Consider the following 26,962-nt stretch of genomic DNA (forward strand, 5'->3'; position numbering starts at 1 on the left):
CACACCCCATTGTACTCACATATTACCATGTTCAAGCACACATTCGCATACACGAGGACCTAGGATTCAAGCCCCCGGTTGTGAAGTAGCACACTTTCCATATCTATCTCCTTTCAACTTTTCTCTAGTCTAAAAACAAAACAAAACAAAAAAGGAAATAAAGAAAAAGATAGAAAAAAATGAAAAAAGAAAAAAAAAATGACCCCAGTGAACTGTGAATTTGTCATGCAGGCACCAGTTCCTAGTAATAATCCTGGTAGTAATAAAAACAAATCATAATATAAAATCAAAAGTGCTATACATACTACTCCCTCTTTATGCTCTCACTGAAATTTTCAACTCAAACAACGGCAATAATAAATCATACACCCTATGCCTAGATCCATCCTAAACCTCAATTCAAGATCACAGATCATCAAATATAAGTACACTTGCATATATTGTATATGTACTTGTATAATATATTTAATTTAAAAATTAATAGTATAGTAATAAATAGATAGATAGTAACTGAATGGCTATTTATAAGATTATAAGATAATGGTATAGTTCTACAACACTCTCATTACCAAAGTTCTGTGTCCCCTCTCCCCCCCAAAGATAGCCACCATCATTCTCACAAGGTCTTAAAGATGAGATGGTTACTTTTCTTTGCAATTTAATGTGTTTCAATTCTCTATATTCCACATATGAATGAAACCATCCAATAGTTGTCTTTCACTTCTTTGTCTACTTCAATAAGCATAATCACTTTCAGTTCCATCCATTTGGCCCCAAAGGACACAGATAGTACCCTACTGAGCCTATATCCCATAAATTCTTTATCCAGTCATCTGGTAATGGAGATTTAGGTTTCTTCCAGATTTTGGCTCTGTGAATAATGCAACTATGAACTGTATTTTCATGGGTTACCAATGTGGTTTATTTGCATTACTCTAATGGTGAGTGACACAGAGTATTTCTTCATCTTTTTGTAAGGCATCTCTCTCATTTGTTGTTGTTTTTTTGAAAACTGTCCATATCTTTTGCCCACTTTTTTATTGGGTTATTCCTTTCTTCATTTTGTTTCAGGGTCTAAATGTTTGCTATCAACCACTTGTCAGATATATGATGTAGAAAGGTTTTCTGCTTATCCTTGTTGAGTTTTATTTTGATGTATAGATGTTTTTCAATTTGATGTAAAGCCATTTATTTAATATTATTTTAATTACACTTACACATGGTTTGAGTCTCCAAATACAAGATCACGTATGTAATTTTTACCTGTTATTCAAGCCAATGACATGAATATTATTTCTCCCTAGATTTAGCCAGCTTGATATTAGTGCAACTGGACAGTACATGCCCTTGCACATTTCACTTTGTGTCTTGTCCCCCCACCCCCCAAAGCTAGCCCCTAGTCTTGTTTACTTTATGTTAGCAACTTTCTTGGTACTAAGAAGTATCTCACAAGTTTGAAGAGCAAAGTTGTCTGGGTGAAAAATAATCAACTTAAAACTACATGAGCAGGTCAAAATGCCACACATCTATTCTACACCATGTTCTTTTGCACCCACAACACTGCCATATCACTACCTTCAGAAAATATTTATGAGGGTGCTATGTGTAAAATTTATGAAATAAAAGTTGTTTCTATAAATCACAACCAATAGGTATGAACTACTGATTCATCTTTGTTAATTGGTCAAAGACACTAACAAGGAGAAAAGTTATTAACAAAATGGTTTGACGGCTGATATAAACCTCAGAAATAAAGCACAGATTATAAAAACAAACACCATTTGCCATGGGTAATGGGAGAAAAAAGAGAGGAGTAGAGATATGTCCTCCAATTTTGGGTGAATGCTTAAGAGTAAATTCATAACTCTCAGAATCAAAGAGCAGATAACAAAGAATAAAACTTGGAAGGAGTGAGAACTGGGCAGTGGTGTACTCAGTTGAGCACATATGTTACTATGCACAAGGACCTGAGTGTAAGTCCCTGGTCCCCATCTACAGTAGGGAAGCTTCACAAGTGGTGAAACAGTGTTGCAGGTGTCTATTTCCCTGTTTATGTCCCCTCCCTCTCAATTTCTCTCTATCTCTTTTTTAAAAAATTTATTATATTTTTTATTGGACAGAGACAGTTAGAAATTGAAAGGGAAGGGGGTGACAGGAATAAAGACAGAAAGACACCTGCGACACTGCCTCGCCACTCACAAAACCTTCCCCCTGTAGGTGGGGACTGAGGACTCAACCCAAGTCCTTAAGCATTGTAACGTGCTCACCCGGGTGTACCAGCACCCGCCCCCTTTTCTATCTATCTACCAAAAACAAACAAATAAAAACTTCAAAAGGGCTCTGAGATGGCATCATCTGAGGCACCAGATCCCAGGTCCAACTCTTGGCATCACTAAAAGGCAAAGTTGAGCAATACTCTGACAAAAACAAACAGAAAACTGATTTATTATTTTGCCACGCATAGCCCAGCTCTCACTGTACTTAAGGACTCAGTGTTACCATATCTTTTCTTCCCTTCTCATCACCTTTGGTTTCCCTGAATCTGTATCTGAAAAAGTCAGAGCAGTGAGGCCCTAACATAAGAACAACAGAAACAACAGAAGTCAACTCTATCACCCATCCCATAAAGTTCACTAAGAGCTGATGGACTTTGACCCTCAAAAAGCACTGCTACATGTCCATTTACCTTTTGTGAACAGTAGGGACGCATGCATACTTGTCATTACCTGGGTTTTTTTGTCCTGCAAACCAAGACCCCCATCCATACCCCGGTTCTTCCTGCCTCTCTCTTAATAGATGTTTTCTGTTACTCAGAGAAAATGTCAACAACCATCTAGAGACAAAATAGTTTTGAACAACATTTTCTGTCATACTGCAAATTATTAGAAACATCTGGTATCAAATTCAGCGCCACATGAAGCACAGAATGTCTACAGGACAAATGAAAAGTATACTAAGTTTATATAGCCAGGTGGAAAATATCTCTGTCCAGTCCTTACAGAAAGTTCTGCAAGTATCCATTTTTGAAGAAATAGTTTCTCTTAACTGTGATCTTTCCTCTAACTATAAAACAAATATCTTGGGAGTCGGGCAGTAGCGCAGCGGGTTAAGCCTATGTGGCTCAAAATGCAAGGACCGACAGAAGGATCCCGGTTCAATCCCCCGGTTCCCCACCTGCAGGGGAGTCGCTTCACGGGCAGTGAAGCAAGTCTGCAGGTGTCTTTCTCTCCCCCTCTGTCTTCCCCTCCTTTCTCCATTTCTCTCTGTTCTATCCAACAACAACAACATCAATAACAACAACAATAATAACTACAACAACAAAACAAAAAGGGAATAAATATTTAAAAAAGGGAAAAAACAAATATGTTTTGGAAGATACATTTTACCGATTCTCTGTCTTTAAAAACAAACAAATAAGGACTTACTTATTAACACCATAGAGAGGAGGAGAGAGAGGAAAAATACCAGAGCATCACTCTGGTACAGGGATTGAACTCAGGAACTCATGCTTTGAAGTCCAATACTCTAGCCACTTCACTATCAATTGGGTTACATCATTCTTTTTTTCTCCCTGTTCCTGTCCTTCCTTCCTTCCTTCCTTCCTTCCCTTCCTTCCTTCCTTCCTTCCTTCCTTCCTTCCTTCCTTCCTTTTTTAAAACTTGAGTTGGTGCATTTCAAGTAAGTTTAATTGTTAGTCTGATTTCTTCCACTTCTTGTTGTTGTTATCATTGTCAGAGTTTCATCTTTTTGGGCCAACATTTTCAGGTAGAAAAAGGTAAAGATAGAAAGGCAGAGGAAAAGGGCAAAAGATACCATAACTTCCTCCAGTACTGTGGGATTTAGTCTCAAATCTGGGTCTTTCACATGACTATGTCTACTTTTTTTCTCTTAAGTGACATACAAAGGGGCAAAACTACTTTTTGCATTTAATTTATGCTTTACTTTCTACCTGAAATAGCAGGCACTGCCACTGTTCTCTACAAGAGTGGGTTTGTTTGTTTGTTTATTTGTTTGTTTTCATCATGCTTTAAAGCACTAAACTCCAAGGAAAGTTTATAAATCCTATGGCTCCTACCAGTCATTGAAATAAATACAAGCAAAATATCAAAACCAAACTCAGCACTATACCTTTGCTCTTGAAGGGCATCTAAGGATACACAGGTCTATGGGAAGGGGTTGGGAGTTTTACCCTACAAAGACAATTTCTCTCTTGGATTTCTTTATTCTTTCTCCCTGTTTTTCTTCCAAATCAACTCTAGACACAGAACTTTAGTAACTGATAGGATAGTAAGCTCAGCAGAAGGATGGGCCTCGCCCTGTAACTCTGAGTTTGGTGTTTGGCTGAGGCTGAGTCTCAACTCCAGTATGTAGAGAGTGGGGTTACAGATACACTCACAGAGGCGAAGTAATGGACAGAAATCACTGACCCAGACTTCCTGTGGACTGGGCTTGGCACTTGCAATTCCCTAGGCCAAAAATATCTTTCAACAGATCTCTGCATGACTGTGTCCTTCTCACCTGTTGGCCTCAGTTCAAATGCTACCTCCTAATACAGTTTATTCCTATATATCCTATTTTAAGTATCTCCCTTAATAACAACAAAGTCATTGCCCAGAACATAGCTTATTCAAGTCATCAAAGTGCTCACCATCACCTGAAACTATTTTTCATTGTTGTATTTTTTTTCTTGTATAATGTCAGTATGACTAACCAGAATACAAGTTATATAAATGGCAGTATTTTTTTTTTGTCTGTAATATTCTTCACCGAATCTTCAGCATTTATAACAGCAGCTGGAACCCAGTGTGGTATTAACAAAGCATTATGAATAAATATAATGGAGCCAAACTGACAGCCAGAGTTATTTTTCTCAATGATTTTAAATCTGTACTTACATACAAGTGTGTAGTTTATTACAGATATTTGAGGAGCTGCAAGCCAGATCCAACAATACTTCTGATGGTAATGGTTTTAAAATGTGCAATTGTTGCTATATTTCTATTGTCATTTTTCACCAGTTTTAAAAGGTGTCAAAAATGTTACTGGGTCAGGGACTATGCAGGTCACCAGATGGTTGAGAATGATTTATTTCCTTGATTTCAGATTACTAAGGAAAGACTGGAGGAAGAAAGCCAGTTCTTATCTCTGCACTAACAGAATATGAAAGATAAAAGGGACCTTGAATTTCATCTAGTCCAGATTCACTCTTAATTTAAAAACCCATTCCACCCACCGATGACATGATTTTCTGACCTTGACTTTAATATTTTTAGTGATGAGACAGTAACTATTTTACAAGGGAACCTGTCTCACAATCGGATAGAATTTGATGAGCAAGGTCTTCCTTCTATTGATTCGAAATTTCCTTCCTGTAACTTCTGGCCCTTGGAGCAACAATGAATAAGTCTAGTTCCTGTTCAGAATGATAACTCTGAAATTTTCGAAGACATCTAAATATCTCTCCTTAGTACTCTCTGCTTTCTCACTTGTTCTTTCTTCTAGACCCCCAGGTAGTCCCTTTCAGATGGGTGATTGCTAGGCACACTGCAACCAGTTAACTTGTATTCTCCATGGCAAAATAAGAATAACGTTTAAGCTTGGCATCCACTGTATTGAAAAAAGCTTTAGTGCTGTGGCTCCTCTCCTCCTCACTTCCCACCTTCACTTCCACCTGTCTCTACCTGAAAAAGTCAGCCTAGAGTGGTAACACCGTAACACCTGGTGATGACAAAAAATACATAGATATTTAAATGAATGACAACATCCAATCACAATGCATCTCAATACTACAAGACACAGTTAAAGGTATTTTGATTACTTTTTAAACATATGGCCTTAGTTTTCCAGTAGTTTCAACAATTCTGGTTGAGTTAAATCATGTCTCCCAAAGCAGTAGATGCCGAGACCCTTATCTAAAGTGCATCAGAATGTGACTGTATTTGGAAAGAGAGCTGTTGCAGATACAACACGTGAGGCCATACTAGAGAAAAGAAGACCCCTAACACAATGTGAGTGGGGGCCCTATGTTAAAAAAAGAAGAAATTTCAAGATAGACCCTAGTGAGGAACCTGCCATCAGCACAAAGCTTCTACTAGTAAAGGAATGCCAATTATTGCCAACTGGCCACTAGAAATTGAGACACACAGGGGTGTACCCAGATTGTAGTTGTATCTGGGACATGATCCCAGTCCTTTAGGGCACCCTAACTTTCATTTAATTTTTTCACTCTTTTTTTTACAAAGAGAAAGGACAGAGATAGAGTAGAAAGAGAGACTAACACAGTATTGTTTCACCATTCCTTTTAAGTTTCCATTATAACTTCTAACAAAGAAAAAAAGACCAAAGAACCACTACACCATTTAGGATGCTAGATTTTTAAAAAAATATTTATTTATTCCCTTTTGTTGCCCTTGTTTTACTGTTGTAGTTATTGTTGTTGTTGTTATTGATGTCATTGTTGTTGGATAGGACAGAGAGAAATGGAGAAAGGAGGGGAATACAGAGAGGGGTAAAGAAAGATAGACACCTGCAGACCTGCTTCACTGCCTGTGAAGTGACTCTCCTGCAGGTGAGGAGCCGGGGGCTCAAACCTGGATCCTTACAGCGGTCCTTGTGCTTTGCACCACTTGTGCCTAACCCAGGATGCTAGATTTTTTTTTTTTAAGTCTCTTCTGTTTTTTTTTTTTTTTTTTTTTGCCTCCAGGGTTATCACTGGGGCTTGGTGCCTGCACTAAAAATCCACTCTTCCTGGAGGCCATTTTTTCCCTTTTTGTTGCCCTTCTTGTTTATCGTTGTTGTTTTTATTATTATCATTGTTGTTATTGCTGTTGTTGGAGAAATTGAGAGAGGAGGGGAAGATAGAGAGGGGGAGAGAGAGATAGAACTGTTTCACTGCTTGTGAAGTGACACCCCCCCCTGCAGGTGAGGAGCCGGGGGCTTGAACTGGGATCCCTACGCCAGTCCTTGCGCTTTGTGCCATGTGTGCTTAACCTGCTGCACTACCCCCCAGCTCCCATCTCTTCTGTTTTTATGTGATGCGAGGGAGAAGAGCCTATAATTTGATGCATGTAAAACATATGTTTTACTGCTTAGACACCTCCTGGCCTACAGTTTTCATTCTGGATCAAGATTTCTCAATTACATAATGACCACGTAACATGACATAATAAAGCAATATTTTATACCTAAATTGTTAAACACAGCAGATGTCATTCCAAGAGTGACTGGGCATTTGAGATGTGGCTAGTACAACCAAGGAACTGAAATGTTTTTATTTAATTTAAGTCTAGTCATTTTAATTAATCAATCAACAAGCCAGTTAATTGCTTCACTGATTTTGGGCATAATTGAGGCCTCTTGTTCAATTTCAAAGTTCAATTTCTACTTTTACAACTGGAGGGAGTGACAAAGAGAGGGGAATTCCAACACCACAGCACTGAAGCTTTCTCCACTGCCAAAACATCTCCCTTGTAGGGCTGGGCCACAAACCTGGATATTGGACATAGCAATGCAAGCATACTACCTGTTGAACTGTCTCTTCAAGGCCCCCTAATTCTAACTTGAGTAGCCCCATCCAAGTATTGGTTATTGTACTGGATGGCACAGTTCTAGATTTTACATAGAAAATAAGTCCCCTAATAAAAAAGTTTGAATACCACTACTAAAAATGAAGGGATAGGAAAATTTCTGTTAACAGAGAAATAATTCCCAATTCTGATAAAATTCTCTGTATAAACATAAATGTATAGCTATCTAGGGCATGTGGCAACTGATTTTAACACCATGGAGCTTCTAACATCATAAATCAGCTAAATGAAATTAACATCACTGATCATTCACCAGCAGGGGGAACTGAAGAGTAGACAACAATTTTTCTCTGAAAGAGTGGACTTTTCTAACATGAATTTGAGTGTAGATGGAAACCCTATAACACATATTCTACTCAGACCCTATAACACATATTCTTCTCAGACCCTAAATATACATCTTTGCTCAGGATATTCCTGAATATCCCAAGTTAGCTACATGTTCTGTAGGCATCCCATTGCAAAAGATCTTGTGAAGCTTTCCTCCTGCAGGTGAGGAGCAGAGGCTGTATTGCAGGTCCTTGCACATAATAACATGAACAACGCTTAACTGGTTGTGCCACCGTCCACCCCCCTTGTTGGTTCTTTAAGATTAATTACAGGAAAACCTGTATACATAATAAGATAACTACACATTACCTTACCTCTTGATAAAGGTCACTGAGATCTTCCTGGTGGGCCTGTTTGGAACATCCTGGAAATTCCCTAACACAGCAGGAATCTGGAGGCCAGTCCATCTCTGTCATTTCCAACCAGTCCGTAAAATACACCACTCCACAGCACTTAAACTGCAAAAGAATGCCTGGTTAGAGGCAGAAACTGCAAAGATATTTTCTTCACTTTTAGGAAATTAAATGTTAGATTTCATACATTTTGTACCCAGAGCTAAACTCACTTCTCTCATTACCTTATTCATGATAAGTGCACATTCTATGCTGATGACAGAAATGTACTAAAAGTGTCCATAATAGAACAATTTGAAATAACAATATTCTAACACATAAAAACAAATCAAACACGACCAGGACTCACACCCCAATTGTAAGATCCTCTGCCAGGTTGCATATGTCAACAACTTGATGGATACTAGCAAAACCAAGAAATAAAATAATATATTTATCATTAAACCTGTAGCCACTAAAGAGTGGCAGACTCATTATTTGCATATACCCACTTACCAGTTTAATTGCTCAGCAAATTCAAATGTATATATAAAAATTTTATATAAATATATAGAAATTATTATATAATTATAACATAATTATAATATATATTATATATAAATTATAAATTATATATATGTATATATAAAATTTCCATAACCTCTCTATAAAGATTTGTTAACTACATTTCTTTAGAGTTTCACACTGTAAAAAATATCAGACTTCGATTCATTAACCAGAAAATGTTCCAAAACAAGCAACACCAAAAACCAACAAAGTTTAGCCAACACATTTTTAGTCAAGCAAGTGAAATTCTAGAAACAAGCTGATATTCTATCACCAGTCTCAGAAGAAATGATGTTACACTACTTTGAAATAAGTTGGGCTTTGTTTTGCTTCCTTTCTTTCATTTCACAAAAAGTTAGCAACCTTTTTCTCTGGTCAATATTTAGCACTGGCTAAAGGACATACATAGATTAGAGTCATAAAAATTAACTACAATGAACAACTGTTTTTCCTGGGGTGTTAGTTCTTCCATATTTTAAAAAGGAAAACCAACAGCAAAAAAGTCCAAGGACGATAAGCAATTACTGAAAGCAGCTTTTCCAAGAATTATTGACTCTGAAAATTATGTATCTCAGCAGATCACTCTGTCTCCAGAGTAGCACTGCATCATAAAATATTAAAATCATTGCAAAATTTAACTAAAATCAGCTTTGAAGAATCTTGTACTTAATATGCAAAGTGAAACAGAGACAATACTAAAAATGATTTTTCCATTCATCTAGATATATAACTTGCAGAAAAAAATCATCTTTAGAGCATTACAAATGATAAATTACTGAATACGATACTACTAAAAATTTCTTAGAAGCATTTTTCTATTATTTAAAAACATTTTACCTTTATAAACTTGTTCTAAAAGCCATGGATATAACATAAGCATCAAGAACTAAATCAAACATAATTTCATATCATATGTTACATAAGTCATTGATTATCCATAAAACCATATGCATAAAAGACTTCACTTCCTGAAAATCATAATAAACTACTTCATTTCCATGTACATATTTTAATATCCTTGCACTCAGAGAAACCTTACTTTCTCTCATTTCCGAACATGTTTTTCTATGTTGATGACAGAAGGGCAGTTCTTGGAACACTCTAACCTTATTCACAATAGAACAGCCCATATACCTGACCTTGTCAGGAAATGAGGTAGGTGCTCCACAAATTTTCCCAAATCACATAAGCATATTACATTCAACATCAAATGTATTATTTTAATAAGTCTCTTACACTCTTTTTTCTCCCTTTTACATATCATTTCTTCTTCAATACAAGGCATTTAATTGGTATTAAAATTTTTCCTATGAGAAATTCTGTTAAATCCTTTATTAAGCCACACCTAACTTTGGTATACATATTTGTGCTGTTTCCTGTCTCATTCAAAGTGACTTTCTGAAGTAATGCCACAATTATTAACACTGTGTCAAACTCTAGGAAATGGCACCATTACTTTATATACGAAGAAGATAAGGCTCTAGTGGGTCAAGTAATTGTCTAAGACACTTGGTTAAGACAAAAATCAGTGTGCAGCAGAGACTTTATTCACTCCAAACCTTTCCTTCAACCACTGTTAAAATAAATAATCTGACTTCCCTGGGCAGATAATCTCACCAATGTGTCCTGGAACCCCGCCTCCACAGAGCTCTGCCCCACTAGGGAATGACAGAAACAGGCTGGGAGTATGGATCAACCTGCCAATGTCCATGTCCAGTGGAGAAGCAATTGCAGAAACCAGAACTTTCACCTTCTGCAACCCATAATGATCCTGGTCCATGCTCCCAGAGGGATAAAGAATAGGAAAGCTTCCAATGGAGAGGATGGGATACAGAACTCTGGTGGTGGGAACTGTGTGGGATTGTACCCCTCTCAACCTACCGTCTTATTTTATTAAATCAATAAAATAAATAATAAATAAGATTTTTAAATTCTCTGGATTTTCTCCCACTAGAAAATTACTCTTATTTATTTTTAGATATAATTGACATATAAAATTACACTGATTTCATATGAGACATCGTGATTTGATATTTGCATATATTACAAAAGGATCACCACACTAAATCTAGTTAACAGATACTACTATACATAGTCACTTTTTTTCTGCAGTGAGAACATTTAAGACCTAGTCTGTTTGAAACTTTATTGTTGCAGTTATGTTTTTTTAAAAGACAGAAATGTATTAATTCAACTTGACTGACAAATAAGAAAACCTAGTGATAGTGATAAGATTTCTCTCCCCCCCCGACCAGTCAACGCCCATGTTCAGCGGGGGAAGCAATTACAGAAGCCAGACCTTCTACCTTCTGCAACCCTCAACGACCCTGGGTCCATGCTCCCAGAGGGCTAGAGAATGGGAAAGCTATCATGGGAGGGGGTGGGTTATGGGGATTGGGTGGTGGGAATTGTGTGGAGTTGTACCCCTCTTACCTTATGTTTTTGTTCATTAATCCTTTCTTAATAAAAAATTAAAAAAAAAAAGATTTCTCTCCCTCTAGGACTTCATAAATCATAGCACATTATGGTCTGATTTTTTTTTTTCAGATGAAGACAGAGGTAGAGAAGCAAAGAGTTGGGGGGAGAGAGAGGAAAGAAGGAAAGAGAGAAGAGGGAGATGGAGATACCATAGCACAGAAGCTTCCTTTAATACAGTAGGGGCCAGACTCAAGGCTGGATCATGAACATTTCACTCCTCTGTTACCTAAGAATTAAACTGAGTCTAGTTTAAAGTGAAACAGACAGTAAATTTCTTTTTGTATTACCTTGATAATCATATATGTTTTGAATATTTCTAAACAGTGTCATATATACTAGAATCATCCTACAGATAAATTCTCCTTGACTTTCATATCATGGTCCCTGGGGTTGTAATTTATTACCAGGTTGAATGTAATTATATCATTAAGATGTATTTCTATGGGATTGGAGAGTTTGCTCATTGGGTAGGATATATATCTTGCTATGCAGGAAGCCCAGGTTTGAGTCCCAGACCACAAGAGAATACCACAACACCACAGGAAGCACTCTCTCTTCTCACTCTCTGTTTCATTCTCTACCTGCATGGGAAAAAATGAACTAGGAACTGTGGAATCTCAGTGCATTAGGCTCTGGCTTCACGAGAAAGAAAGAATGAAAGAAAAGGAAGGGAGGAAGGAAAGAAAGAAGGAAGGAAGGAAGGAAGGAAGGAAGGAAGGAAGGAAGGAAGGAAGGGCAAAAGAAAGAACAAAGAAAGAGAAAGAAAGAGAGGGGGAGGGAGGAAGGAAGGAAGGAAAGAAGGAAGGAAGGAAACAAAATCTATCAAAGTGGAAAAGCAAAATCATAGCTTTTCATTCTTTTCTTTTTAAAATCACTTCATTGGAGTAAATGATTTACATGAATACAGATTCTTATTTCTCTATGACAGGTGTCCTCACACCACACCCATCACCAACTGACATCTTCCTCTGCCAATAGTTCACTGGGTCCCCAATGCCCTCTTAATACCCTCCTACTTTCTACCTTTAGAGTCCTTGGCTCAGCTGCAATATATCACAGATTGTCTAAATTTTACCTTGTATTTTCCTGCTCTGTTTCATATGTCAATGCAGTACTACTGATTATAGTCTTCATGATGTATGTTAGACGACCATGACTTACTTATTTATAACAGGAAGTTCCTATGTTTTGTTCCCCTTCACCCATCTCTCGGCTCTACTTTAATATCCTTGCTGATTTTTTTTTTTTTGTGTGTGTGTGTGTATGAACTTGGTTTGGAGATTTTTTTTTACATATAAGTAAAATAATATGGTAATTTATTTTTTCATATATAAGTAAAATAATACAGTTATTGATTTTCATAATTTAATCTATTTTGTTTAGCAAAACACCCCCAACTTTCATCTTCTTAAAAAGGTTTTGTATGAATGTCACTAGGACTTAAGTGAAAGCCCACTAAATTGAGGTACATCTACAGAACAACATTGACTGAGGAGTGGTAGATACAGGCTTGATAAGATTGCTTTCAGCTCTGCAGCTTTTTATTTTTATTTTTTGAAGAGACCTAGTATGGGCAATTATGTCTTACTTGTCCCTAAATTTTATGTGGAAATTCTAACCCCTAGAAACATGACCACACTTGGAGACAAGATCATTATAAGGGAAATTCAATTAAAATAAAGTCATGAGGATGGGTCATAATCTCTTGGGACTGCATCTTTTTAAGAAGAAACTTGGGGAGCTGGGCAATAGTGCACTGGGTTAAATGCACACAGTACAAAGCACAAGGACATGTGAAAGGATCCTGATTTGAGCCCCTTGTTCCCCACCTGCAGGGGGGTCGCTTTGCAGGCTGTGAAGCAGGGCTGCAGGTATCTATATTTCAATCTATCTTCCCTTCGCCTCTCAATTTATCTCTGTACTATCCAATAAAATGGGGGAAAATGGCTGCCAGGAGTAGTGGACTTGTATTGTTAGCACCAAGCCCCAGCAATAATCCTGAAGGCAAAGAACGAGGAGGAAGATGAGGAGGAGGAATTGAAATACAGGAATATACAAAAAAAAAAAAAAAATCACATGAAGTTACAAGAATATAGCCATCCATAAACTCAGGAGAGAAACCTCAGAAGAAACAGACACCACATTCCTTGAACATACACTTCTAGCATCCAGAACAGTTAGACCATAAATGTCTGTCCTTTAAGTCCATCCTGCCTAAGGCATTTTGTTATGACTGCAGTTCTATCAAATTAGCAGAAGGAAAAATAAATTGAAACAACTCTTTTAGAGAACCCAGAGGTTGTTGCTACCTTCTTTTGGGTCAAATAGGTCTCTGATACAAAGGAAGATGTTCACTATGCAACAACTCTAAAAAAAGATGTAAGTTATCATTTGCATAGCCTCTCTTCCAACCATTAGAAAACAATTCATTTTGCTTTATGACCTTATTATGATCTATATGACAAATCCCAGAAAATAAAGATTTCCAGGCCGTTTCAACCTAGAGTGGTAGTGAATACAGCTTACTATAAATTCCCTAATGCTTCCCTTATTTTCCCTTCACATTGTTTTCAGTGCAGATGAACAGTAAACAAGCATAGTCAGGAAGCATTTAAATAAATAGGAAGGCTGTGTTACAGTGATAATTTTCACCATCTCAACACAAAGAGCCAGATTTGGAGATTACACTGGACTTGAATGTCTGCCCATATCCAAGACAGTAACTGAGCAGAGTTTGGTATTTATAAGACACACTGATTCTCCTGTACTTTGTGGCATACATCCAAATAAAACCAAAGAAAATTAACATACTTGATCATATTGGGAATGTCAATTCAACCACATGGAAATTTTTTGAGTGAAAAGCTTCGTTTGAAGCAAGATTGATAGTTAACTTCACTTCAAGTCACCAGGTTTTGTATATCAAAATATAGTCCTCATTTGAAAAGAGATGAGACAGTCTATATGAAAGTTTCATTGTTAGTAACTATAAAATTAAATAGATCAAATTTGTGATTCCATTTAAGTGTTCAAAAATTAAAGAAAGTTTTATTTTCCCACTTTACAGTGTAGGAGATAAAGTAGATTATGGAAATTCAGGAAATCATAGCAGAGTCAGAATTTGAACCAAAGTTACTCTGATTTGAAAGTTCATGCCTTTAGTGAGACACTGAATCCTAATTCTCAAAGATACACACCATTTAAAAATATTAGATGTTTAGGTGCCTGGCAGGGTCACACTGAAATGAGTGAACATGCTACAATGTACCAGGACTCAGGTTAGATGGGACGCTTCACAAATGGTGAAGCAGAATTGGCAGGTGAGTCTCTACCTCTCTTGCTCCCCCTTTCTTCTCGACTTCCCCCTATCTCTATCAAACAAATGAGCAAGTAAAAGTAAATAAAATTTTTAATTTTTTAAAAATATTTATTTTCCCTTTTGTTGTCCTTGGTGTTTTATTGTTGTTATTATTGTTGTTATTGATGTCATTGCTGTTGGATAGGACAGAGAAATGGAGTGAGGAGGGGAAGACAGACACCTGCAGACCTGCTTCACCGCCTGTGAAGTGATTCCCCTGCAGGTGGGGAGCCTGAGGCTCGAACCAGAATCCTTACTCAGGTCCTTGTGCTTGGCGCCACCTGCGCTTAACCCAGTGCGCTACCGTCTGACTCCCAAAATATTTTAAGAATAAAATAAAATGTCAGATGTTTAAAATATAGCTAGTTCTAAAAGCAATGAAAAAATTTTCTATTCAAATAGAATGTGGGTAATTAAAATTTTTTGTTATTATCTTTATTTACTTATTGGTTAGACACAGCCAGAAGTCAAGCGGGAAGGGGATGCTGGAGAGGGAGAGAGACACCTGCGGGGATGCTGGAGAGGGAGAGAGACACCTGCAATGCTGCTTCACCACTTAATAAAGCTTTCCCCCTGCGAGTGGGGACTGGGAACTCAAACATGGGTCCTTACATTGTAAGGTATGCTCAACCAGATGTGCCACCCCCAGCCCTAGAATGTAGATAATTTATCAAATTAAGTCACAAAAAGAAAACTTAACAGTACTTCAGCAATATCTTTTAAAAATTCTATATAGGAAGCTGTGGGGACAGATTCCTAGGTGATCCCTGGCCTTGTGGGGGTTGAAGCCTGGGTTCCCTCTGCAAAGAGGTCAGCAGGGGCTTCCCTCCTTGGCTTACTGGAAGCCGAACAGATCACTGCCCCACAATAAAAGAGGCTCTCTGGCCAGAGATAAGATGAGCCCCACTCAGCATGACCAGCCTGACCATAAATTCCTTTACTAGCCACCTTGTTCCGCATACCAGCAACAGACCTCTCCCCAATATTCCTTATTTGGACTGATCTTCCTCTACTGGTCCTCTCCCTTTTTGCCGCTTTTCTTCCTTTTCTAAACCATATATAAATCTGTTCTCATCCCAATAAAATTGAGCTTTCAGAAGCACTCCCAGAGGTTCATGTCTTCCTCCACCGCCCATCCCTCCCTGTCCCTCAGGTACTTCCCTGGACCTCCGGTGGTCCACCCTTCCCTTGCTTCCAGCGGCCAAGGAGGTGGTGGGGTTTTTGCAGACGTAGCCCACAGGAGGTCAGACAGTGATGCACTGTGTTAAGCACACATAGTACCAAGCACAAGGATACTGGTTCAAGCCCCCAGCTTACCAGCTGGAGGGGAATCACTTCACAAGTGGTCAAGCAGCTCTGCAGGTGTCTTTCTCTCCCCTCTCTATCTTCCCCTCTTCTCTCAATTTCTCTCTGTCCTAGCCAATGGGGAAAAAATGGCCACCAGGAGCAGTGGATTCATAACGTTGTTACCAAACCCTAGCAATAACCCTAGAGGATATATATCTATATATACATATATATATACACACATATATATGTATATATATATATATGAATAGATATGAAATGAATGAGAACTGGTATACATGGGAAGAAGAATAGGGCATGTGGTTATGTGAGGTGTTTCTCAGAAGCAATTATACCAGCAGCAACTGAATCAGAGGCTTAACTTTACAGCACAGAGTGACCAAAGTCAAAATTCTCAACTCTTTTTTTGAAAGTGTGTTATTTAATCCCACCCTTTACCTCAGAAATTACAGCTATTTACCTCTCTCTGAAAAAAATTCCAAGCATGAGTAAGCCATCGGTATCTAGGTAAGCCATAGTTTGTCATTCTGGCTTTCAAAGTGATCATGTCAGACCACTGAACTGGAACCTGGAGTGGAAAAAGGAAAAAAGAAAAGCAAACTATCAAAAACTGTAAAACACAAATACATATAGGCATGCATATATTTATCAACACAGTATCTCCTAGATTCTTGTACATGCATATCCCTGAAATGCATAGATGGTGACAATTACTATTTTTCCAATTATGTGTGTGCTCTGAATTAAGTTCGAGATTACTAAGTGCTTTCTGGAAATTTTCTAGATGTAGGTTTTCGTACAAAATGAAGAGATATTTCACAAACTAATGGGAACTTCTGTGGCTTAGGAGATGGCAGAGAAAACACTGGACTTGCAGAGTGAGGCCCCGCAGTTTATATCTGGCACCACTAACACCAAAATGGAGAATGCTGTGGTTTTATCTCTCTCTCTCAGACACACATTGAACAAGTAAGCAACGTCTTTTAAAATAATTTAAAATATTTATCTTGTTTGAAAGGACAGAGAGAAATTGAGAGGGGTAAGGGAGAAAGGGAGAGAGAGAGGCAGAGAGAGAGACCTTCAGCCCTGCTTTCCCCTACAGATGGGAATTGAGTTTGACCCCAGGTCCTTGCTCATTGAAACAGGTGCATCACCTCCTGTCTCCCAACAGCAATGTCTTCACAAAATCACAAAATAATAATATGAATTATTTAATACCAACATCAAATTAAAGGAAATCATGAAACTACTATAAAGTTATACCTGAAGAGCTTTTCATACAAAAGAACAAAAAATATCCCTAAAAAGATTACCCTTTGCTTTAACTTCATAACATATTATTCTCTGAAATGACAAAAAAGAATGGCACTGTAATCAAGGAGGGTGTTCCAGTGCTGTGTTGTCTCTCAGTATCTCTCTTTGTCTCTTTGTCTGAGTGAAAAAGTCACTGGAGCAATAAAATCATGTATTTGCAAGGCTTCAGCAACACACAATAGAGAGTGGAGGCATGAAATTGAGGATGATTAAACAAGATCAAGTCAGGTCTCAGTCTAAAATAATTTGTAAGCAACCAATTTCTCAAAAATTGGAATTTGGACACATGCTAGCAATCTAAAAAGAACAGTTCTCAAATGGAAGCATCTTTTTGTTCAGTTCTCAAGTTACCTAGGATAATGTACCTTACAAGGGTGTTTACTCATGATAGAACTTAAGGCACACACACAACTGGTCAGAAATCTAGTCAGTATGCCATACTGTTTTATCTACAGTGTCATAGGAGAAATTAAGGCATACAAATTCTAGTCTCACCATATACCTGGCATCAAAGGAACTTTTGGGAAACAAGACAGACATCCACATTTAATATATGCCATAGTACATATCAAAATTAGTCTAGCAACCTTGACATTTAATATTTGACATAAAAATAAAAAAGAGACAGCACAGAGGCAATTACATAGAAATCAAACAGAACTTAAAGGAAAATTACTTATAAATTTTACTTTTAAAAAGTAGTAATATTAATATAGATAATTAAAAACTCATATTCACAGAAATTTTAGAGTTTTCCCTTATTATTTTTTTGTTTGTTTTTGTTTCTTGGAAATGCAATATATATATAAAAAAAAAATACCTCAAAAGCCCAATGCTGCTTCCCCTAAATGGACTGATTGGGCATACTTTGTGTTTAATTGGTTCAAGTTGGTTCAGGAAACTAATCTAAGTTCAAGTTATCATATATCATTATTATTTTATGTCTTTTTTCTACATTAAATAAATGGAAATGCAAAAAATGATCTTGACACTTATAGACAAATAATGTAACTGGCAGATTTGTTTTAAGAAAAGGAATAGTGACTAGCAAGCAAACATGTATAAAGAACCAAAATAATGGGGAAAACCAGTATCAAACAACTTCACTTGGTTATTAGAATAGTCTTATTTTAAAAGTTGTTTTCCAAATAAATATAACTTGTTTCCCCTTTATGACCACAAATGATGTGAGACTAAACGTGACAGGGAATATAAAAAAAATCATTGAGGTTCTGGCACACAATACTGTGCCCTGACTATCAAGGTAAACACATATTGGCTCCTGCATGAAACAGCTCACCACACAAAGCCCATTCTATGTACAGACTGAGTTCTGCAAAATTTGGCAGCTAATAAACTTTAATGGCACTTTTCATTCACACTGCTCTCAGTTCAGAAGCAATAAAAAAATCTCACAAATTATGTTTCTAATGAATTGCCCTCCACATTTCACATTTAAGAACCCTTGCTCTAGCATGGTGACTCAATGGGGAAGATTTACACAAGCAGTGATGTAAGTGCTTAACTGAAACAGGAGCTTGCTCCCATTTAGTACCACTGTGATTCTAAGAAGATATCTGTAAGTCACCTCTGCACAATAGAAAATGTGTCTAAACAAGTAGAAGTTCTTTTCAGTTTCCTCCAGTTTCTTAACATTTCCTCTAAAATATTTTAGTTTAACTCATTTCAAGCTTGTAGCACAGACTTAGAAAACATTAATAAGAGGAGCAGGATACAAGGCATTTTTAAAAAACCACAAAACAAGTTAATGTTTAAAGACCTTCTTTTCACCAAAAAAATAAATAAATAAAAGCTAAAGAAATAAAGAGCTGATTATACAATTCAGATATATTTTAAGTCAGAAATTATGACAGCCCCCACCAATAAAGCACAGAAACAGTCCACAGAACTGATTACTTTTTTACTCCCCTAACAGGCACAGTTTCTATAGTTGGAGTAAAAATATAATTCTCAAAGACAGCAGGAGTCTTCCTATCTTAATGAGAAAAAAAGTTTTGAATTTCTTAACTTTATATTATACTAGTTAGAAATGTTCAATTTTTAATAGAGGAGAAAATAAAATTTTTTATGGAGAGTTGTCAGACATTGGGAGTACAAGTATTTTTAGAGAGACTTAGATGTTTGGCAATGCCAAAGCATTATTTACATGTAAACAGGAGTGTTCAGAATACCCGTCAGTCTGTACTTATCACTTTATATTCAGTAGCAGATTCACCAGAGAGTAAGATTCACCAGAGAATTTTGAATGAGAGAATCAGTATCCAAAAACACTTCTAGTAGATAACTGCTAAAATACTTATCTGAAGCAAATACAAAATAATCTTGTTTCTTTCTTAAAGATCTGTTTATTCACTTATGGGGGTGGGAGGGACTGAGAAGAAGATCATCACTCTGGCACTTGTGATGTCAGTGGTCAAATTCAGAACCTCATATTTGTGAATTGAACATTTTACTCACTGTGCCACCTCCCAGGCAGATGAAACATCTTTTGAAAATGCTAAAGACTAACCTGGAAAACTATTTACAAATGGACATGCCCAGCCCCTGCCTCTTCTTGCTAGGCTTTTCCCTTCCTGACTTAGCAGATCTGGCCTAGGGCCTTGAAATGCTAATTTTTACAAATAACCTTGCATTAACTCATGCTGTAGACCGTCCAATGACTACATGTTGAAATATCATCCTACTGAAACCAAATTACTTTATAATACTTACAAGGCAGAGTCTAGCTTGTAGAGCATAAAAACAACCTGCAAATACAGACATGCAAAAGTGCTTAACTTCATTGGTGATAAATGCATCAATCTGCACCAATGAAGAGAGAAAACATTAACAGTAATGTGGACAAAGGTGAAGGGTAAATGGTATGCCAAATATGACTGGTGATATATTAAGGTTGAAAAGCTCTTTGCCTGATTCATTCTAGCAGCGTTATAATTATGTGGAGTTGTACCTCTCTTATCCTATGGTTTTGTCAGTGTTCCCTTTTTATAAATAAATTTTAAGAAAGAGGAAAAAAAAAAGTTGCTGCAGTGGAATCAAGGGCTAACATGAAAGAGAAAGAAATACTGAAGGGCTGTTTTGCTGTAGCCAAGTCTCAAATTGTGAGAGTGTTCTGAGACTGGAATGAACAGGTAACAACCCTTCAAATACACTTCATGAAGTGGTTCAATCTGCTGTAAACAGAAGACACATACTAGATAGTCATTGGCAAACAGACACAACAAACATTTTCAAGGCTTCTCAAATCCCAAAAAAGATAAAGTCTTTTTTTGTTATATGTATATATACACTGATAAGTTAGTAAAACTATTTTAGAACCTATATTATTTTTAGATATATTTAATAATGGGAGAGAGAGAGAGAGAGGAACCAGAGCATCATTCTTGTATATGTGATACTAGAGATAAAACTCAGAACTTCGTGCTTGCAAGCCTTACACTAGTTCTGTGCCACCTCCTACATGTTTTTTCATCTGTTACATCTATGTTAAAAAATTAAGGATTTAAAGGCATATATTATAGTATACCAAGTGAAAACAACTACTTGTGGTTTGAAGCTAGGCTTTAAACACAGAAAAGAAAGTATTTTTCAAAGTTTTGAGTCTACTCATTGTTATTATATGGTATACACACATTCAAATTAATAATTATATGCACAAATTTATCCAAAGTCTTATTTAGGTGGCTGATACTGGATACTGTTTCAGAGAGTGGTTATATTCTATTTTGAACTCACCATAATTTCCTGCTCATATGTCCAAACACCACAAGCCAATTCTACACAGAAAATGACAAGTAAACTTCCAAAGTACTGTGGGAGAAAAGAAAATTAATGTTTGTTAGGCCAAAGTCAAGTAAAACATGGTGATTAGAGACAAGAAAAACCATATATCGTTATTTATCTAGTGAACAAAAATGTAGAGGCACACATTCATAAAGCTCCCTTGGGAGAAAAATGGGGACTATTTCAAATTGATAGACATCTGAAGCTACTGCATTCAACATCTGTATTTATTTGTTACTCACCTGAGTGGGTTATTATTTATTAACTATATCCAAGAAGAGTATTTTTTAATAAATGTTTCCGCTTTCATTTGACTAAATAAGAATTTCTATGTTTACAAATACAAATTGATAAACTACAATAAGATTTTCTGAGAATCTTGACCTAGCTACTTTTAAAACAAAGTGAGTTTAACACGCATATAAGCAAATTTTAATTCATTTTTCTATTTAGAGGAGTTTCCTATACATTCTTAGAAAAGTATAATATAAGGGAAAATTTCAAGTACTGATAGTGATTCAAATTATATAGTAATTCTTACTATAAGGAAGGCTCTAGAATATATGAAAGATTACCACAAATTTTGATTAAGATTGCATAGGCAAATAAATAACATACAGCTTCATATAATGTCACAACAAATCCAAAGATAAAAATTCATATTACTATGAACCACAGAGACCATTATGTAGGGTTCTAAAAAGTCGGGGGGGGGGAGATTGCAACAAAGAGGTAAAGAATTTCTAGTGAATAATAATAATAAAAAATTGAAGGGGCCAGTTGGTGGCACATCTGGTTGAGTGCACATGTTACATTGCACAAGGACCCAGATTCGAGCCCCTGGTCCCTACCTGCAGAGGGAAAGCTTCACCACTTGTGAAGCAGTGCTGCATGTGTCTCTCTGTCTCTCGCCCTCTCTATCACCCCCTTCTTTCTCAATTTCTGACTGTCTCTATCCAGCAAATAAATAAAGATTAAAAAAATTTTTTTAAATTGAGCAAGAGAACAGGGAAGTAAACTAAAGGGCCCAGGAATAGGAAACACATCACACTAGCTGGTATGCTATGGTCAGAAAAAGGAAGGACAAAAAGTTCTATGAAAAGATGAAATCTTTTACTTTAATCAACACAGAAGTTCTTAGCTAAGAGTTGGAAATGAAGCTCTAGAATTTAGCTACCTAAAGGCAGAGGGACTGGGTAGCGGTGCACATGGTTGAGCGCACATGTTCCAGTGCACAAGGACCTGTCGCCTCCTGTAGCTGGAAAACTTCGTGAACCATACTTATTAAATATGTTTATATTAAGTCACTCAAGAACCGTGAGTAGGGACCAGTGGTGGTACGCCCAGTAGAGCTCATATATTACCATGCAGAGGACCCTGATTTAAAACCCTTTGTAGGATCAATAACCTTGCAGGAGCCTGGTTCAAAAAACCTGCAGGTGCCCACCTGCAGGTGAGAAGCTTCATGAGTGGTGGAGTAGTGCTTCATATCTCTCTCTCTCTCCCTTTGTCTGTCTTTCTGTCTCTAATTGTTCTTTCTCTATCACAGAGAAAAAGGAAAGACTAAAAACAACAACAACAACAACAACAACAAAATCCAGAAGCTGTGGGGTTGTTGTACAGACATTGAGCTGAGTGTCACTGATAACTCAATAATAATAATAATAATAACAATAGATGGTAATACTATTAGTATCAATAATAATAGTAATAAAGAACTTTGAGTAAAGTATTATTTCATTAAACAAATAAGAAAATTAATTTTATTTAAAAATAAATTTAGTTAATTTATTTTATTAATTATTTTCTAAATAAAACTGTCCATAATATTTTTAAAAGTATTGCATCAAAGTAAAAGACTTTGGGGTGGTAAGGCGTGTTTAGGTCCTAGGGCATGATGGCAGATGAGAAGCTAGGGGAGGAGATTAGATTGTTATGTGGAAAACTGAGAAATGTTATAGACGTAGCAACTACTATATTTTACTGTAGATTATAAATCATTTCTTCCCCCCAATAAAGACAAAAATCATCTTCATAATAAGACTTTTCCCCATCACCCAACCTAAGGCAGCTAGCTCTTAACCACTGTCTGACATCACTCATTTCATTTTCATTTATTGAGTACCTAGCTTTGTGGCAAGGAACGTAATAAAGTTTATGCCCTTTAATGGTGTTTTCATTCCTATAAAGAGGAATAATTAATAATTATCACCACCTTGTACCCCCTGCCCTAACTTCTCATCATAATTGGAGTGGAAAATTCATGAGAACAGTGGTGGTGTATTATTTCAGTAGAAGTCAATGAAAGAAACTCATTCCTTCTAAGACACTTAGGGACCACTGAAAAGATTTGGGGCTTTGTGTGTAATAGAAATCCATTAGAGGGGGGTTGGGCGGTAGCAGCAGGTTAAGCACAAGTGGTGCAATGCCCAAGGACCTGAGTAAGGATCCCCACCTGCAGGGGAGTCACTTCACAGGCGGTGAAGCTGGTATGAAGGTGTCTATCTCTGTCTTCCCCTCCTCTCTCCATTTCTCTCTGTCCTACCCAACAATGAGCGACATCAACAACAACAATAATAACCACAACAAGAGCAACAAAAGGGGAACAAAACGGCCTCCAGAAGCAGTGGATTCATGGTGCAGGCACTGAGCCCCAGCAATAATAACCCTGGAGGCAAAAGAAAGAAAGAGAGAGAGAGAGAGGGAGGGAGGGAGGGAGGGAGGGAGGGAGGGAGGGAGGGAGGGAGGAAGAAAAAAAGGAAGGAAGGAAGAAAGAAAGAAAAAAAGGAATGAAGGAAGGAAAAGAGAAAGAAATCCATTAGCAGGCAACATGAATTTATGTACTACATAATTTTCTGCTCCATAAAACAAACAAAAAATGGGAAACTAAGGGTATTATCAAGGCAACTAAATAAAATATTGCTGAATTAGGATATTCATTGAAAAATGAGATGAGAAAGTAGATAAGATTTGGATTTGAGTTATCTTGACCAAAACATTGAGTTTCTTTGGTTTGTGGTGGTGCCTAGGATCAAACCTGGGTTTTTGGAGCCTCAGGCATGAGAGTCTCTTTTCATAACCATTATGCTATCTAACCCCACCCAACACTGAGTTTCTTTTCATGCAATATTTTTGTCAAAAAATATTTTGTTAAAAAATTGAAAGTGGAAATAGAAGGTATTGAAAATCAAACTTCACTGAAGAATTAATTTTCTACTATTTCTCTGATATACTCAATATATATATATATATATATATATATATTTTTTTTTTTTTTTGAACAGAGCACGCTCATCTCTGGCTTCCGGTGTTGCTGGAGATAACACCTTAATCCGTTCATGTGTAATCCTGTGCTCTAGCACTGTATCACTTATCAATTAAGAATATAAATTACTAACGCTAGATCAATCTTGCTTCTCTTATTTAAAAATTGCAAATATTATTTCTAAATTAACTCTTGAATAAAATGGGGCTTAAACATAATAGTTCATCGTGTCAGCAATATAGCTCCAGTGCATAGTCAAGCATGGCTTTGTCATTTGTGTGACTCAGGTTCAAGCCCTAGCCCCTACTACATTGGAGGAAACTTTGGTATTGTGGTTTCTTTCTCTGTCACTGTCTCTCTATCTGAAAAAAGTCTGCCTGGAGTGGTGAATAGCTGGCAATGACAAAATAACAACAACAATGATAATATGTTTTCAAAATAATATATTGTATTGGGTAAGGAAATCTCTTTTATAAAGACTTTATTTTTTAGCACGGTTAGTACTCAAAGTCTGCTCCAGTCTGCTCAGTTCTCATCTCCAAGAGTTGCCATCTTGTAAAATATTTAGTCTTGAACTAAATAAAGATTAGAGAAAAGTTTGTGAACATAGTATTACAAGCAAGATTATCTCTGAGAATCCTTTAATGCCTGCTTAAGAGATTTCTGCTGGACAGTAACAATAATGTTTTCACACATTATACTACAAAGAAAATATTTAGCAATTTTATGATAAATCAACTTTCTGATTTTTATAACATAAGGTCCTAAGAGAGCGTAAGACTCCAGAGAAAGGCCATAATGCGCGATATTTTTGCTTTCTCAGGTCCCTGACCTATATCCCTTTCAAAATAGATGTTATGTTTATAATGAAAACCAGCAGCCATGAAAAATGGAAATATCTCTAAAGATAAAACAGGGTCCCGAGTGAGAATGATGTGTGCTACTGGTAGAAAGAGAATAGGAAATATCATGACTTGGTCTTGGAGATAATCATACAGACTTATGGATTGACTTGATTTTTAAAATCTTTAATACTCTTTATTTATTTATTGGATAGAGACAGCCAGAGATTGAGAGGGAAGAGGAAGATAGAGAGGGAGACACAGAGACACCTGCAGCCCTGTTTCACCACTGGAAAAGTTTTCCCCGGCAGATGGGGACCAGAGGCTCAAACCCAGGTCCATTGTAATGTGCTCAATCAGATGTGTCACCACCCAGACCCTCTGGATTGATTTTATATTCTTTTAAGTCCCACTTGAGCCATATCCTCTTTCTTGCCTCCTGTAGTACTGGCTACTTTAAGATGTCTCTGTTTTATCAGAGAAAGACTTCCAGCACAGAGCCAAGGGCATGCATGCACATGTATACAATACAAGCAATACCTGAATTAATCTTCAGGCCAAGATAAGCCTGCTTTGTCATGCACTTGATTCAAGTTTGAACTAATAATGCATTAAGAGGCAAATTCAGTGCTGTGGTATCTTTCCTTAGCTCCCTGTCTCCCTATCTCTGTCACTCTCTATCTGAACAGAAAAAAAAAAGTATTGGAATAGTGAGGGCCCAGTATAAATTCAGACAATGGTATAGAAAACCCATAGGTATAACATCACCTTCGACTTCTTAATGTAAACTTTATAATGAACTTGGAATACTATGATTTAAGCATATTTAGGAAGGTATTGTAAAAAATCTGTAACTTATAACAGGGGACAGGGTGAGGTGCACCTGGTTCAGCACACATAGTACTATGCTCAAGGACCTGCTCAAGGATCGGGATTCAAGCCCCCTGCTCACCATCTGCAGCAGGGATACTTTAAGAGTGATGAAACAGGTCTGCAGGTCTTTCTCTCTTTCTCTCCCTTCTCTCTCAATTTTTCTCTGTCCTACCTAATAAAATAGAAAAAAAGAAAGTGGAGGGGAGGGGAGGGGAGGGGAGGGGAGGGGAGGGGAGGGGAGGGGAGGGGAAGGGGAGGGGAGGGGAGGGGAGGGGAGGGGAGGGAAGGGAAGGGAAGGGAAGGGAAGGGAAGGGAAGGGAAGGGAAGGGAAGGGAAGGGAAGGGAAGGGAAGGGAAGGGAAGGGAAGGGAAGGGAAGGGAAGGGAAGGGAAGGGAAGGGAAGGGAAGGGAAGGGAAGGGAAGGGAAGGGAAGGGAAGGGAAGGGAAGGGAAGGGAAGGGAAGGGAAGGGAAGGGAAGGGAAGGGAAGGGAAGGGAAGGGAAGGGAAGGGAAGGGAAGGGAAGGGAGGAATAGTGGGTGTATAATTCCACATCTTTCCCACCACCAGATTGCTATATCCTCATTCCCTCCATTGGAAACTGTAGTAGTTCTCCCAAGATTACAGATATGGATGCACTATTATTTCTATAATTATCTATCTATATTTTATATATACTTTCCTTTTTTCTATGGTCCTGCCTTTTCTTCCCTTTTAAAGTCATACCAACTATTTCTGTGAACTCACACTTTTTATACCAAATATACAGTGAACTAAACCAAAGTTCCAGTTAGTGACTTAAAAAAAAAAAAGCACCTCTTATAAATCTGACAAATTCAGCCATTGAGAGAGCTGAGGCTACAAACTCTGATGGCAACAACAGACATAACCCACAGTGCTAAAGTAACT

The 26,962-nt window shown here is 37.2% G+C and overlaps 1 protein-coding gene across 7 annotated transcripts in view; it reads right to left on the minus strand.

Moving 5' to 3' along the window:
* Positions 1–26,962, minus strand: part of TSPAN12 (tetraspanin 12) — a 90,080-nt gene that overhangs the window by 15,219 nt on the left and 47,899 nt on the right. For all 7 annotated transcript variants that reach the window (XM_016189043.2, XM_007525008.3, XM_016189044.2 and 4 more), the window contains exons 5-7: positions 21,030–21,104; positions 16,420–16,527; positions 8,231–8,374 (exon numbers count right to left, since the gene is read on the minus strand). In XM_016189043.2, the coding sequence (XP_016044529.1) occupies positions 8,231–8,374; positions 16,420–16,527; positions 21,030–21,104 (327 nt within the window). The remainder of the gene's footprint in view (positions 1–8,230; positions 8,375–16,419; positions 16,528–21,029; positions 21,105–26,962) is intronic.

This window comes from Erinaceus europaeus, chromosome 8, assembly GCF_950295315.1.
Source record: "Erinaceus europaeus chromosome 8, mEriEur2.1, whole genome shotgun sequence".
Lineage (NCBI taxonomy): Eukaryota > Metazoa > Chordata > Mammalia > Eulipotyphla > Erinaceidae > Erinaceus > Erinaceus europaeus.